The sequence below is a fragment of the Malaclemys terrapin genome, chromosome 8, assembly GCF_027887155.1.
Source record: "Malaclemys terrapin pileata isolate rMalTer1 chromosome 8, rMalTer1.hap1, whole genome shotgun sequence".
Taxonomy (NCBI): Eukaryota; Metazoa; Chordata; order Testudines; family Emydidae; genus Malaclemys; species Malaclemys terrapin.
Window position 1 is genome coordinate 460,573 of NC_071512.1, and position 15,285 is coordinate 475,857.

The window sequence follows — 15,285 nt, forward strand, 5'->3', positions numbered from 1 at the left end:
TAGCCCTTCTAAAATGAGCATCCAAGCTGAAGGCCTACAGGAAGGAACAGTCATTGGTAAATATATAGCTCATCTCCACATTGCTGCTGTGTATATGTCAGTTAGGGAAGTATTCCCCAAGCAGCTGGGGCGCTGGGTCGGGAGCCACACAGTCTGGCCGGGGCGCAGGGTCGGGAGCCACACCAGCAGCTCAGCCCTGCTCTGGCTGGGGTGGGGGATGCAAAACATGGCTCTCAGAAGCTGCGGCATGGTCCCCCTCCAGCTCCTATGCGCTCCAATGGGAGCTGCAGGGGCGGTGCCTGCGGATGGGGCAGCGTGCGGAGCCGCCGCATAGGAGCCAGAGAAGGGACGTGGCTCTGCTTCCGGGAGTTGCTTGAGGTAAGCGCCGCTCAGAGCCTGCACCGCCTGAGCCTCTCCCCATGCCCCAACCCCCTGCCCCAGCCCTGATCCCCCTCCTGCTCTCCATACCCCTCGATCCCAGCCCGGAGCACCCTCCTGCATCCCAAACTTCTCATCCCCCAGCCCCACCCTAGAGCCTGCACCCCCAGCCGGATCCTGCACCCCTTCCTGCCCCAGCCCTGATCCCCCTCCTGCCCTGCAAACCTCTCAGTCCCAGCAGAGCACCCTCCTACACCCCAAACTCCTCATCTCTAGCCCCACCCCAACCCCAATTTTGTGAGCATTCGTGGCCCACCATACAATTTCTATTCCCCACTGTGGCCCTCAGGCCAAAGAGTTTGCCCACCCCTGCCCTAGAGGAATGTGTTCTAAAATGGTTGGGGCACCTGTCGTAGCTAAGTCATAACGTGTTCTTATGCAACCAGACCCTCTTTTGGATAACCTGTGACAACATAGAATAATGGTATAGGTTGCCCTGGGCATGTTATGAATGATCTTCTGTCTAGACAGAATGCTTTCACTGTATCAAATGTGTGAAACTTCACTTCACCTGGGATGGAGTGAGGTTTAGGAAATCAAACAGGTGGTGAATGGGCTGGTTAACTGGAACTCTGAAATAACCTTCAACGGGAACTTTGGATGAGGTCGAAGAGTAACTCTGTCCTTTTGAAACACCATATCAGGGGGATCTGGCATAAGGGCCTGAATCTCCCCTAACCTCCTAACTGATGCAATGGCACTGCATCACCATGGAACCTAAAACTGGTGCTTAGGCCAATGGGAGCTTCAGGAGTGGTGCCTGCAGGCAAGGGCAGCATGTGGTGGAGCTGCCTGCCCCGCCCCACCCCCAGCAGCCACTGCTTCACATGTTGGCCACTTCTGGGAGCGGCGCAGGGTCAGGGCAGACAGGGATCTTGCCTTAGCCCCGCTGCACGCAGCTGCCAACCCGGAGCTGCTTGAGGTAAACAGCACCAGGCCAAAGCCTGCCCCCAAGCTCCTGCCCTGAGCCCCCTCCTGCAACCTCTGCTGCGCCCCAGCCCTACATTCATGGCCCTGCATACAATTTCCCCACCCCGATGTGGCCCTTGGGCAAAAAGGTTTGCCTATCCCTTGATTGTACCTCTGTAAGCAAGCCAAAGGACTGAAGCCATGACCGCCTCCTCCTGCCCATTGCAGTAGCCCTGGTATGCCCTGCAGTCTCATGTGACCAGTGCAGCCTGCAGAGATGTTTGAGCAATCAGCAGGCCTTAAACTGTTTCAGCTCCTCAGGTAACTGATCAACAAAATTAGACAATGTCTCAAGATGTAGAGTAGGATGTGATTGCTTGCTGAAAAGATCCAGTTCTTGGGCATTTTTCCCCTTGGGGTGACTTTGCTGTTTTGTTCTTTCCTGTACTCCTTGTACAAGAGAGCCAGCTGCAGGATGAGAATAACTGTTCAAATCCCTTTACGGGGACTTTACCTTCTGTCTGCTGTATTAGAAGTAATTGAGATGAAAGTAGGCCTATAGCAGAGGGATTTGGTGGGTTCCAGTAGACCGACGTTTGTTTGTTGGGATGTCTAATCTCCCTGCTGTTTAGTGAATGCAATATGTTTAAGAGCTTATGGAGTTCTTCTTGAAGAGCTTTCAGGGGAATGGTTAAGATTTCCACCATGTACTTTAAGTCCTGGAAAACCTTATGCAGCTGCAGTGACAGACAAGTGCATTTGCTGCTTCATCAAGAGAAGATGAGGATACTGCAGATGGGGACTGGATACTCTTATAGAATATTCCAGTTTGCCTTTTCCTAAAAGATGCTCTGGGAATTTTTGGGGAAGTTTTATGGGCTGTGTTATGCAGGTCAGACTACACAATCACAATGGTCCCTGGTAATCTATGATCTGATTTTTTTTTTTTTTTTCTCCTCTCTAGTAGGAGCAGCTGAAGGATGAATCCCTCCCTCATGGGTGAGGGAGACCTAAGCCTGGTACAGTCGGTGAAGCTGGCTTCCTGCAGTAAAGCTGAATACCCCAGGGGGTAGGGCCAGGGCAGATACAGCTAGAAATAGTGGAGGGGGAGGGGGGGGGAAATGGGTGTATGAAGGGGAATGATCTCTGTGAGGTCCTGATCTTTTCCTTGCTCCCCTCAAATTCTTCCTGGTATCTCCTCCTGACTCATACTGAGTTGCCCTATAGGCAAAGTGGGGATATCTGTGTTAGTCATGATTTCATTTTGAGAGCCTAAAGCTATTCATGAGGGTTAGAGCCCACTCTGGCATCATCAAAAATACTTAAAGGAGGGCCCCCCTTTATTCCAAGTGAAAATAAAGAACTGGTAATGCATCTGAGAACTAAGTACTCATTGGATGTGAAGCAAGGTATTTCAATTACATATGTAAGACTGATAGGGTATATCTATGCTGCACTTAAAAGCCCACAGGTGGCTCTGGCTAAGGGCCTGTTTAATTGCAGTATCACTGTTTGGGCCTAGGTTCTAGGATCCTGTAGGTGGAATGTCCCACAGCTTGCCCAAGTTTGAAAATCGACACTGCAATTAACTAGCCCCTAAACTTTCAGCCAGTCAGGTGGCATAGGCCAGCCAGAGGCACCTCATGCCACTGTAGACATAGATGAAGGGTTCATGTCCTGGCCTTGTCTCTACAGGGTGACAGCAGCAGCTCAGATCTACTTTAGGTACATTATGCTGACATGGCTGTAGAAAGGCTAAAACAGGTGATGTTCCTGGAGGATCGTAGGGTTGGGTTTAGTGCAGGCAGATTTTTGCACAAGTAAAACACTAAGTTTATATATTTATTGTCATGCATAGCCTATGTTACAGAATACACAAGTTGAGAGGCAAGGTAATGTTACAGGTTGGATCTGAGGCCCTGTTCCATATAGACTGGAGTAGCAGCTGGCCTGACTACCTGAAACCATCTTTGGGAGTCACATGCAGTGTTTGCACAAGCCTGTGAAGAATTACTAAATAGGGTAGTTTATACACACAGACAGGGACAGTAACTCCTCGCTGGTGGGTCAACTCACCCACTTAATATTTTTTACTAGAGGGCAAGGCCTTGAGTGCTGGTGATCGCCGGCCCCGCAGGATGCGGCTATAGGGGCTGCCCTCTGCCATCCGAGGATGTGCGGGGGAGCGGGACAGAAAGCCGTGCAGGAAGGGTTTCTTGCCAGGAGGCTGACTTGGCTGCAGGTTTTCCCTATTCGCACAGAAGCGTTTCTTTAAAGTAGATGTTGAAGGGGCCTGGAGCTTCTGCACAGTATGGTACTGTTCCGCAATACAGGTTGCCTTCTTCCGCAGATCTAGCTTCACCAACATCATGTTGTTTTGCAACTCTGCCAATGTTTGGTCCTGAGAGGGGGAAGCCAGCAATGTTTACTCCTACACTGATGGTCCCATCACAGTTGATGGGAACTCCCTGTTAAGCACCCAGAAGTTGAACAGTCCACTCACAGTTATAGAGAAGTAGGTAGTGCCAAGCAGCTCCTGCTGGCCCTGATGCAGCAGTTAGTTTGGCAAGCTGACAATCCCTGGGTTGGCCCAAGAGGGCAGTGCAGCTGGGGAAAGCTGAATCCACCCCACTGCCAACATTCTGCTGTAGTTAAATTGCCCTCTGACTTTCCCTCCCTGCCCTCAGGTTGACCTCTACCATAGCTAGCTCTTGCCAGGGCCTCCAGTAAATAAAAAGGACTAGGAACAGTTGCTATCCATTACTGTGCTGAGTTGCAAGGGGGAAATTGTATGGTTAGGGAACAAAACAGAGGACTTTTTCAGCAGATTGGGTATGTAGCAGCTCAAACACAGATCCCATGAAAAAAATAAGTTAGTAGAGCAACCAGTTAATAAGGGACAGTACTAACTGATGGCTTTCTTTATCCTGATCTGCCCTCCAGCAACTGAGAAAAGGGGGAAATGGACATGGAATTCCTTTCTATTCCCCATCCTGCCCCCACTAAACGTATATTTCCGTAGATTTAAGCAGCCACATTTTTGGTGACATTCAAGTGCCTAGGCCAAATCCCATGCAGTCCCCACAAAGAGCAATTGTCACATTACCTGTCTAGCCAGGATGTCATCACAGGTGCAGAGGGCTTCTCGAAGTTTTCCTGCACTTGTGGTGTGACAACATGCTCTCTCTGCAGACTGGAGGGACTCCCCAAGTCTTTGCAGCTCTGACCGCAGCAGCTTCACATTCTGCAGGAGGGTGGGAAATTCAGTCCAAGAAAGAGACTTAGCAAAGCAGGACATACCCAGTCCTCGAGGAAAAGCCATACCACAGCAGCCCTGACCTACATCTCACCCCTCAAAGATCCCACTGGAGCAGGGGTCAGTACAGCAGCTCCCTGAACAATTGGGGAGGCAATACATCCCACACCCCAGAGGAGCATGTTACCAGCAGAACACTAGTTTCAGCCACACCCTTATGGAAGCCAAACAGGTGATAGTGAAATAAACAGTGCTCATTATGAACTGGTAAGAGCCCTCCAAAGGAGTTCCTATATCCTCACAGGGGTGCAGTTACCTTTTGTCCATCCTCCAGCTTCCTGTCCACATCCACAGTGAGGGGTCTGGCAGAAGGAGGTGGCTCCAGCAGCTTCTGGTACCTGTGCAACTCTGAAAACAACCAGGAGCAGAGTGGAAAAAAGAACATGTCATGCACATATCCCAGCACAGAGATCTAGGTTGTGTATAATCCAAGGCCCTGTGAAACAACTGAAGGCAGCCACAGGTACACTGAACCAAAACTTTAGAAGTGCACAGGTCAGGCAGTTCAGATCTAGAAGTGCTCCATTTGAGACTCCTCATACTCCTGGCTTCTCCTTTTATTTGGGTGAGGGAAATTTCTTCTCTTAACTCTACCCCCCCGCCCCCAACTCTTATTTGCAGTGTCGAGAGGCCCCAATATGCTAGGCACTATATGTACATATAGGGAGAGTCTCTGCCTCCAAACGCCATCTTTATCTAAATCAATCAAGGGTGGTGGAGAAGTAGCAGCAGAGAGAAGTGAAGTGGTTGGTCACATGGTAGAGCTGGGACTAGAACTCTGGTCTCAAGACTCCCAGTCCCACTGCCCTGAGCACATTTCTAATCCGAGCTCTGAGGAGAGCCCAGGCCCAATTCGGAGCTACCCATGCCACACCTGCAGTAGTAGTGGTCAGCTCTGATTGACACTGCTCCAGCTTGGCTTTAACTTCCAGCAGCTCCTGCTGCAGAGTGGATGAAGCTACCACTCGTTTTGATCTGCGCAGGGGCTGCTCCTGCTGCGTCCTCTCCAGGGCCTCTGAGTGCAGCTTTGCCTCCTGCAGAGCAGCCTCCAGTTCTTCAATCTTTTCATCCCGCTCCTGAGGAGGAAGGGCAGATTAGCTCAGAGCCAAGCCCCTTTACTGGGAAGAGTGCCAGACTTCCCCAGGAGGAAGCCGAAGTGGCATGTGGGCTGTAGTTCACTAAATTGTAATAAACACTCCCAGCTGGGCATTTTAAAGGTCTGCACCTTAGAGGGGTCTGCAGCATATCCCCAACACCTGCCTGCTCCATGGAATGAAGCCAAACAGTTCTGTAGCTGCCCACCATCACCAATAAGAATAGGTGGGGGGAAAAAATCTACCACTCCTTAACAATCTGTCAATTTTACTATTTTCTCCAGAATTTACACTAAGAATGGAGGGTGTGTTTGCAACATGCTCACAGGAAGCAAAGATGCTGGTTTTCATCAACTGGCTGCCTGTGAGCCCTTGCCCAGCAGTGGCTGTGCTAGAGCCCTGCAACCAAATGGGACCTGACGACAAGTATCAAGTCTGGTTCAGGTGGGTAAACAACTAGACCCTCTCAAGTGTGGGTCAGTGACAGCTGTGTGCTCTGCTCCTGCCCACCGCGACCCCCTTGCTGCGCTGCGTGCGCTATGGAGCGAGTGTACCAAGGAGTCTCAGCGCCTCTCACTTCACAGAGCATGCACAGCAGCTCCTAGCATACTGACTCCAGGGCAGGAGATAGTGGTGAATGCAACTCCAGTTCAGGGTCCAGTCCAATGGTAACTCAACTTGCTTAAGTTTCGGTCCAGTTTGGGCCCAAAAATTAGGCCCAAGCAGACCTTGACGCTGTGCTACGTAAACCAGCAGCCAAGAAGTTGGAACTGGGGACTAGAGGGCTCTAGCCAGAGCCCAAGGCCTGTAGGGAGGAGCAGAAGATACAATTGGAGCAGTCACATAAAAGCACCAAATGGGAGGCTGGAAAGCCTTGCTAGTTTGAGAGTCACAGCAGAAGATTCCTGGGCTCAGACAAGCTCTTCTCACATCTCTGGCTCTGCTCCCAAGCCTGGTTTCCTCATGCCCCTTCTCTATAGTGGGTCTATTTCCCCCCACATACACACACATACCTGAATCCTCTCCTGGTAATAATCAGTCATTGACTCCTTCAGATTGTTCAGCTTATCCTCATATAGTTCCACCAGTAGCTCCTTCTGCGTGTCCAAGTGTTGGCTGCAGAGAGAAGGCACAATGTGACATTGATGCCATGTGTACCAGATCAGAGATGTATACGGGAGGCTCAGAGTTGAGGGGTGATTAGCAGGGAGGAGTTCCCATTTCCCTTGCAGTATGACAGTACCTGCACCATTGCTCCTTCTGTTGCAGCTGCTCTAGCATCTCATTGCAGAGCTCCTCACGGAGGCGCATTTCCAGGTGCAGCCTGTCCTGCCGCTCCTGCACCAGCAGATCCCACAGGACCTCCACTGCTCGCGGGAGATCCTGCAAGGAGGGCACAAAACGTGAGCCTTCTACTTATGCTTGTGCATCAGGGAATCCAAGCATAGAAAAGGTTTCCCTGGCACAGTAGAGATTTCACTGGGCTGGCCCTTGATCTTGGTTCTGCCACTGAATTACCGTTCACTCCCCGCTTTGTGAAGGGCAGAGTATCATTCTTACTGTGCATTATTTGTCCTCACTAGGATTTGCAATTCCTCCCAATTTCACGTCACTTGGAGTCAGTGGATCTGCTGCTTAGTACCCTTTTCCCAATGGTCAGATTGTTAAATGAAGCCAACTCCACAAGTTCCAGTAGCCCTTCACTGTCAGGTGTTGCCCTTTCCCCTTCAGCAGATACTCCACTTATGGGACCGTGTCATGTCCAAGCTGATTTGAGACACAGATGCAAGTGTCCTTTGTTCATTGAGAGAGCCTGAGGCTTAGTATGAATGGTTCTCTGACCTTCCCGTATTCACTGATTCAATAGTTGTGCTAGCAACCATCTGGAGCTGGGGGGAGGGATAGCTCAGTTGTTTGAGCATTGGCCTGCTAAATTCAGGGTTGTGAGTTCAATCCTTGAGGGGGCCATTTAGGGATCTGGGGCAAATAAAATCTGTCAGGGTTGGTGCTTGGCCCTGCTGTGAAGGCAGGAGACTGGACTCAATGACCTTTCAAGGTCCCTTCCAGCTCTATGAGATAGGTATACGGTATTAAAGTTCCCGTTCCCAATTTTACAGTGCCTGAGCCCCAGACCCACCTCCTTGCTCCCACAGGCTGGGGGTTAGACAGACTCATCCCTGCAGGTCAGGGTGGCTTCACAGGGTAAGAGAGAAACCATCACCCACCTCCCTATCATACATGGACACTTCTGCATCGTCCTCGCTCTCTTCATCAGGCTCCACTTCTTGCTTTGAGCCTGCCCCTAAACTCCTACTGTCTCGCCTGCTGTGTTCCTTGATTAATGATTGGATAGACGGCAGTGCCAGCTTTGTGGGAGGAGCTTGAACAAGCTGAAGAGAAAACAAAAGTCCACAGCTATGACCTCACAAGGACTGTGGACCAGAGTGGCCCATAGGCGACTGTTTTCCCCAGCCATTGTCCTGTTCTTCAGGTTAGCAGGGTCTAGGAATGCTCTGGAGGCAGTGTACTCCACCAGGTACATTGCTTCCCTCCCCACGCCCCCAAAGGTGAAAGGAAGTAACCTGTTCCCATAGGACCTTAACCCTCAGGCTCTTGGAAGATCCAGAGCGACTTCTGCACTACTGGGCACCCTGGCCCCTAGGCACTGACCTGGCTGGCTATGGCCGAGAACTTGGCCACATGCAGGGTCTCGTCATAAGTGGATGCACACTGGTTAATGTTGACAATCATGCAGGAACGCCCACGCCCCGTGAAGAAGCCTTGAAACACACGGGTCAGCTTGCTGTCCCGGAAGGGAACAACACTCTGCTTCAGCCTGCAGGGAGAGAGGAGAACCTGCTAAGCCCAACAGCCAAGCTCCTGGGGAATCCCCTTCTTCCCCCGGTCTCCTGTGCACACTCACTTGGACTGCTGGTTCTGGCGGAGGGCAGCGATGCAGCGGCCGAGTGTGTGCAGGGAGGTGTTGATATTATTTGCCTCCTTCATGCGGTCCCCGCTTTTCTGGTTCTTGCAGCGCTCTGAGCCAGCGAGGTCACACAGGGACAACCTGAAGGAAGCCCAGGGAGATATCTGTGATCTGGTCCCATTGGCCCTGCCCCAACCCCACACTCCAAACATTCTATGCTCCCTGCTCTAAGCTAACCCTCCCCTTAAAAGCCCGTCTTCCAATCTCCTTGAGTAGGTGCAGAAGCTGCTTGGGCAGCTGTCATCACAAACCTAGAGGCTATTAAACTGGGCCAGTCAACACTGCCACCAAAATCCGGATGCGGGGCCAAGACAGCCAGAAATCCCTGATCCCCAGCTGGCAGCTGCTTTCCAAGCACAGAACCAACTCGCATTTGTAGTTAATTATGTTGCTGGTAGGCAAATCCATTAACAGCAGCTCAACCACAGGGAACCCCACACCCCGGAGATGGGAGCAAGACACCCATATTCACACCAATTCAGTGGGGTCCCGGTGACTCAGATGGTGCTTTCCAACACCTCTCATAGCAGTTCCCCTGTGTCCCCTCCATTGTCAACTTCAAGCTGTGCAATGGGAACAAGAGCTCCTTCCCAGTAACCCCACCGAGTGACCTTCAGAAGACCCCAGATATCCTTAACAGCAGCAAAGATGCGAGAACTCTGAGCCTACAGGAGCCCCCAACCTCCCTGCCCCATACAAAGAAGTGCAGGACTCACTCGCTGATTTTGGGGAGCATCTCACTGCTGCTTCCCTGTAAATGCAGGATACGAATGGAGAAGATGCTGTGACTGCAGGGAGCAAGGACAAAAGAAGTGTGAAAGGAACATGCATCAAATGCTCCTGGAAAACACTCCAGTCCCATAGCTCCCAGCCTCAGAATAAGACCACCACCACACCAGACCAATCCTCTTCCCTGTCTCAGACCTGCGGCTGGAGTTCTCATTCAAGTGGGTGCAGGCAAAGCTCTGGTTTTTCCGACCCAGTTTCAGGAGCTTCCAGGCCTCATCAGCATCTTGGACATTGATCCAGTTCAGATCTGAAAGAGCAGACGCAGGTCATGCCAGGCAAGTGGGACAGTGACAGAGAGCAGGGAGGAACTACTTACCTCAGCCCAGGCTCCATTACCAGGAGCCAGTCTGAGCTCCAACATTCTCCACTGAGGGGACGAAACATTAACTCGACAGCCCAACCGAGAGGAGCAGCTGACTGGGTATAAGATACCACAGAGCACGCTCCCTTCCCCATTAGTACCCCTCTCCACATACATCACACCCTCCACACCCAAGTTACTGCTTTGTCATCCCCTCAGGCTACAGCTCCTTCAGTCCAAACTTGAGCTGGCAGGGCCCTTCCCTAGATGTCCCCAGAGCCCAACCCAGGGCGAGACTGGGTAGATCTACCTTTCACATAGGGGCTGCCAGTCTGGTCTTCGCACAGCCGCAGCGTCTGCCTTTTGCGGTTCTGGCCAGGCAAAGGCATCTCCAGCAAGTCATAGATCTGCTCATTGTAAATCTCAAAGAAGGAGACCCAGATGGAGACCTGCACATCCCCTGGGGTGAGGAGCAAGATGCGGTCTGGGTCAGCCCAGCGAGGACCCAGCTCTGGAGGGAGAGGTAAAAAGGATGGTAATGATTGCAGCAGGGCCCAGCATGTCCCAGCTGAATAGCTTGGGACTGGGAGAGGCTGCAGACACCCCTCGCCCAACAGAAACTCTTTACCCCAGCCCCAAATGCACTCCATATGCCCTGCCTGGGACTCCCCACCCTCAACATGGACTTCACGCCAGGATATGCTAGGTATCCCCTTAGCTCGCACATCTTTCTCTTGTCAAGAACTTCCTACATGCCTGTCTCTGATCTGGAGAAACGGCTGGGCACACAACCTTCTATACTGGATCCCTCTATGGCTTTGGTCCTGGCTACCTAAGACTCCCTACTCTCCTTGTGTTCAAGTCTATCAGATGAGATCAGCTGACTGTCCCTAGGTTTCCCAGTCTAGGGGACAAATGCTTTCAGTGGGGCCCCTCAGCTCCAGAGCCTACTTCCTTGGTAGCCTGACAGAGCCCAAGCCATTGGCCAGCTAGGTGTAGTGGAACACTCAGCTGCTCAGGTGGGTATCCCCTTGTGGGAGGGGCTTGTCTATTTCTTTCATGTTGATCGTTGCCCCAGGATGACACAGGTGGGCAACGTACAGAACAGAGAAGAGAGGTATTCACAGCCCAAAATTCCCCAAACACAGAGCTTCCCCCCAAAGAAACAGGGAGCCCCAGAGAATGCAGAAGCCGTACTGCCCCTCCCACACTGCAACTATCCAATAACAAGGGTGCAAAATCCACTCCTCCCCTAATCCAGGAATGGGTGGCACAGGACAGCAGGGCGCTAGACATACCTTCCAGCTGGCTGCTGCTCGACTGGTTGGCAAACTGGCTGGTAGAAGAGAGGCCACCAAACCCACTGTCAAAACTGACACTCGTGGCAGCCTGGAGCTGGGACTCGGCACTGTGGCTCCTCTTCAGTGGAGTCAGCACTTCCTCCTGGAAAACCATGGACAGTGTGAGTCAGACACAACCAGCATGCTCTCGGACCTGCCCTGAGACCCAGACGGGATGCTCACCTCCCGCAGCCCCCCGCACAGCAGGGCCAGCTTCTTGGTCTCCTCCTGATGCACCTGTTTGCTGTCCAGCCAGGTCACCTCACTGGAAAGCGAGGGCTTCAGATCCATAGCCTGGTAGAGCCGATCCCCTACGCTATTAAAGATGACAGCTAGGGAGCGAGGCAGGATCCCACCATCTTTGCTGCTCCCTGGAGGAGAGAGCAGCAGCAAGCTGAGCACACATACAGGCAGACATCATCAACCCGTGACTGCACAGCAAGGGCTCCTCTTACCCTGGATGGTGTGTGTCTTCCCAGAGTTGGTGATGCCATAGGTGTAAACCAGCCAGTTCTGCCCATGGAGTACATCCTTCAGCACTTCGCCCATCGTTTCATCAAAGAATGCCTTCTGCCCCACCTCCGCCCCAAAGATCTGCAACCACAAATGCCACAGGGGAGCAAGAATGACACCACATAATGGCTTCCCTCCCTTGGCTGCAGCACCCACTGCTATTCCAGGGCTGCCCTTCCCTTCCTTCCTCTTTGCCAATACCCTTCAAGCCTGACACACAGCCCTGTCAGCTATTCCAGTCCCAGTCTTTTCTCAGCACAGGCTGCCAGTTATGCTTGATCCAGTACATTTATAGTTACATGGTTCTTTAAAGAAAGAGAAACAAACCCCTCCAAGGCGGGTTGCATGATCTGGGCCTGAGCACCTACCTGAGAGAAGGTAAATTTATGCACTGCCTGGCCTACCCCCCGTGCAGTGCTCCGCATGGTGAAAGAGTCCTGGGGCGCTCTCAGAAGGAGGGTCTCTGAATTCTCAATACAGACGCAGCCCTGAGGGGTACAAATAAAACTCCATCATCACAGTGGCTCAGAAGAGAAATCTCCCCCCAGTCCATCACCACACAGACACGGCATGAGGTTATGGAATCCTCCACTTGCAGAACCACCACCCTGTTCCCGGTAGGTTGGGGAAATGGATTTGTGTATTTGCCACATGCAGCTCCTCCTTGGCCCCAGGCTCTCACCTGATCTTCCTGTTTCTCCAGCTCAGATGGCTTCAGGGGCCGAACTCTCAGATACACCTTCACTTTCCCATTATTGTCCTCAGATGCAGCCTGCAGAACCCCACACAGATTAGAAACATCAGCCACAGTGGACATACCAGAAAGTTCTGTCAAATTCAGTGCACCAATGGGAACCACAGCATGCGGCACAGGTAGCTCATAGGACCCAGGCCTCAGAAGCTTCTGGGCACTTTACTGGTACCTGCTCCAGCATCAGCCTCAAGTGCCCCAGAAGCTCAAAAAAATCAACTTGCTCAGGCATATCCACTGGGTCCCCAGGCAGCCACTTGGCAGCTCATCCAGCAGGACTGGAAGTGAGGGACTAGCACAACTCTCACCCCACCAGAGGCACCACCCACATGGATCCTGATTGGGGACAATGATGGCCCCTGTGGCCAGACCATACTATTTAAGCCAGAAGGAGGCACAGGAAGTTGACTGAGCAACTGAAGGACTTCCTGACTGGTGGGTGTATCAGATCTGACTCTTGTTTGATCCCTGGACTCTTATTCTGGCTCTGGCCTGTAGGACGGTTTAGATGAAGAAATAAGTAGAAGTTAGGTTTTTGGCATAAGTGTAGAGGAGTATGAGAAACTGAAGTTGCTACTGTGAGAAAGCTAGAAGTAAACTGGAGACAAACAGTTAGGGGAAAATAAAAGTTAGCAAGTGTATGACCCAGGGTTATGTTTTGGTTATAAGGTTTTTGAGAATTATGAATTTATTAAAATGCTATTTAATTGATAGTATGGGAAGGACATTGGTGCAGATGTTAATTTAAATAATGTGTAATAAAAAAAAGCCAATAAGAAGATAATAGAAATAGAATTATGGTAAAGAGCTGTTTAATACTAATTACTATTACAGTATAAAAGGAGTAGCCTTGCTAAATTGCAAGGAGCCCCAGTTATCAAAATGGTACTGTTAGGTTCCAGGTTTATAAGGCTGTACTTCACTGTTAGTGGACTGATCACGCATTGGTTCACCATTCTATCTTTAAGTGAGAGTAAAACAGTATCATTAGTATACGTGGTAATTGCATGCCTGTTTGTTAAAAAGAAAAATTAATTAAGCAAACTTTGGCTGCATAATTCAAAGTGTCACTTAGTGGTCCTCCATTAAATAAGTTTTTGGTAACCAACTGAGAGGCTTGAACCTGAAAACTGAGTTGGGTTTGATTACACCCTTATCTTAGTCATTTAATATTTATTAATTGGGAACACTTTCATCATAAAGGTTAAAAAACCCCTGGCTTGGTTTCTGGACTACGACTCCAGCTCTGACCCCTGGATTGGGTCCCCCTCTGTAGGGCTGGTATTTTAACCCGTTGGTGCAGAAAACAAGCCAAAGCTCAATGTGTAGCCCCATCCACAAGTGAGTCATCAGTAGGTCAGATCTCTGACCCATGAACTAGAGAAAGAGAGCCCAGAGCACTAGGCCTGCTGAGGCTGGAACCAAAGGCTGTAAACAAAAGTCAGGCCATTCAAGCAGTGTTAAAGCAAATGCTTACAAGTTTACTGCCCAATACATAAACTTGGCAAAGTTGCTGCTAGGATTGCTAAAACAGACATTTTTAAGAAGTACTGGGCACTAAATATTTATGTAAATACATTTCAAAAAGCTAGTACATGTACATCCCAATCTAGTACTAAAAAGATGGTTTGACAACAATATATAAGAAAGTTTTTTAAAAACTATCAGGAACAACGGGAGATAATAAACATCATAAAGCACGCAAGGTGGCACATAAGTTGTTTGTCTCAGTCTATAAATGTCAGGGTACCTTGTCTTAATTCTTTGTGTGGCCAAGGGAGAAGCAAAAATTCTCACTGCTGACTAAGTCACCCTGTGACACGGGGCACTTGTGTTAATGTACCTGTGCAAGTCATTAGAACTGTGCACTAAGGGCAATAAACCTGGAAAAGTGTCTTTATCAGAGAACTGCGCCTGTGGTCTTTCTCTACAAGAACCATGGAGGTCTGCTAAATTAGCAGGCTATGCTCCCTGCTAGTGGTGAGAACATCAAAGCTCCAAAAACAAAAGCATTAAGCAAGTTTAGCAGCCTTAACAACACTCCGCCTTTCTACAACCCACTCACCTGCTGGGATCCCCCCAGGCTTGGGGAAATAGCAGAGAAATCAGATAGCAAATCTTTGCGCAGGCCGGACCCAAACTCCGCCGCTGTGGATTCGAGCAGGGGCGAGGCTGTGACCTCCTCATCAGAGAACAGCCCCTGTGGGGAGAGGAGTCCCTGGGCCATGGTACCCACAGGTGGCTCCTACCATGAAGGGGCACAGATAAGATCAGCTTCACTGCAATTCCCTGACCCTCCCGCCCAGGCCCCACCCCAAGACTCTGACCCGCCCCCTCCGGCCCAGCCCCGCCCCCTCCCCCCACACGCTCCCTCCAGCCCCTACACCCCCGCCCACACCGGCCCAGGCCCCCCCAGCCGCTGACCACCCCCCTACGCTCCCTCCAGCCCCTCTCCCCCGCCCCACCCCCTCCCCCACACGCTCCCTCCAGCCCCTACACCCCCGCCCAGGCCCCCGCCAGCCGCTGACCACCCCTCCAGCCCCTCCCCCCCGCCCACATCGGCCCAGCCCGACGCCCCCCCACACACATACACGTTCCCTCCAGCCCCCACCCCCTCGCCACCTGCGGCCCAGTCCCTGACCCCCCCCCCGCTCCCTCCGGCCCAGCCCGACCCCCCCGTTCCCTCCGGCCCAGACCCTGACCCCCCCGCGCGCGCCCCTCACTCACTTTAGATTCGGTGGCAACTCTGTCCTGCTGCTTGTTCAAACCTCGCGGTCTGCCCGCTTAACCAATCAGAGCGCGAGCAGCCCTACCGCCAATCACAGACTGGGACGGGGCTGAGGGAGTC

General features: G+C 51.5%; 1 protein-coding gene across 1 annotated transcript; it reads right to left on the bottom strand.

Moving 5' to 3' along the window:
- Positions 1-3,181: 3,181 nt before the first annotated feature.
- KIF20A (kinesin family member 20A) lies at positions 3,182-15,255 on the bottom strand. Its single transcript, XM_054038675.1, has 19 exons — positions 15,165-15,255; positions 14,503-14,682; positions 12,369-12,458; positions 12,055-12,174; positions 11,629-11,767; positions 11,357-11,544; positions 11,132-11,276; positions 10,144-10,344; positions 9,668-9,779; positions 9,460-9,531; positions 8,681-8,824; positions 8,428-8,593; positions 7,983-8,147; positions 7,001-7,140; positions 6,771-6,873; positions 5,538-5,739; positions 4,920-5,011; positions 4,454-4,591; positions 3,182-3,748 (listed from the first exon to the last, which is right to left on the bottom strand). The coding sequence occupies exons 2-19, from the start codon at positions 14,662-14,664 to the stop codon at positions 3,428-3,430; spliced, it is 2,700 nt and encodes an 899-aa protein (XP_053894650.1). The 5' UTR covers positions 14,665-14,682; positions 15,165-15,255; the 3' UTR covers positions 3,182-3,427.
- Between the last annotated feature and the right edge of the window lie 30 nt (positions 15,256-15,285).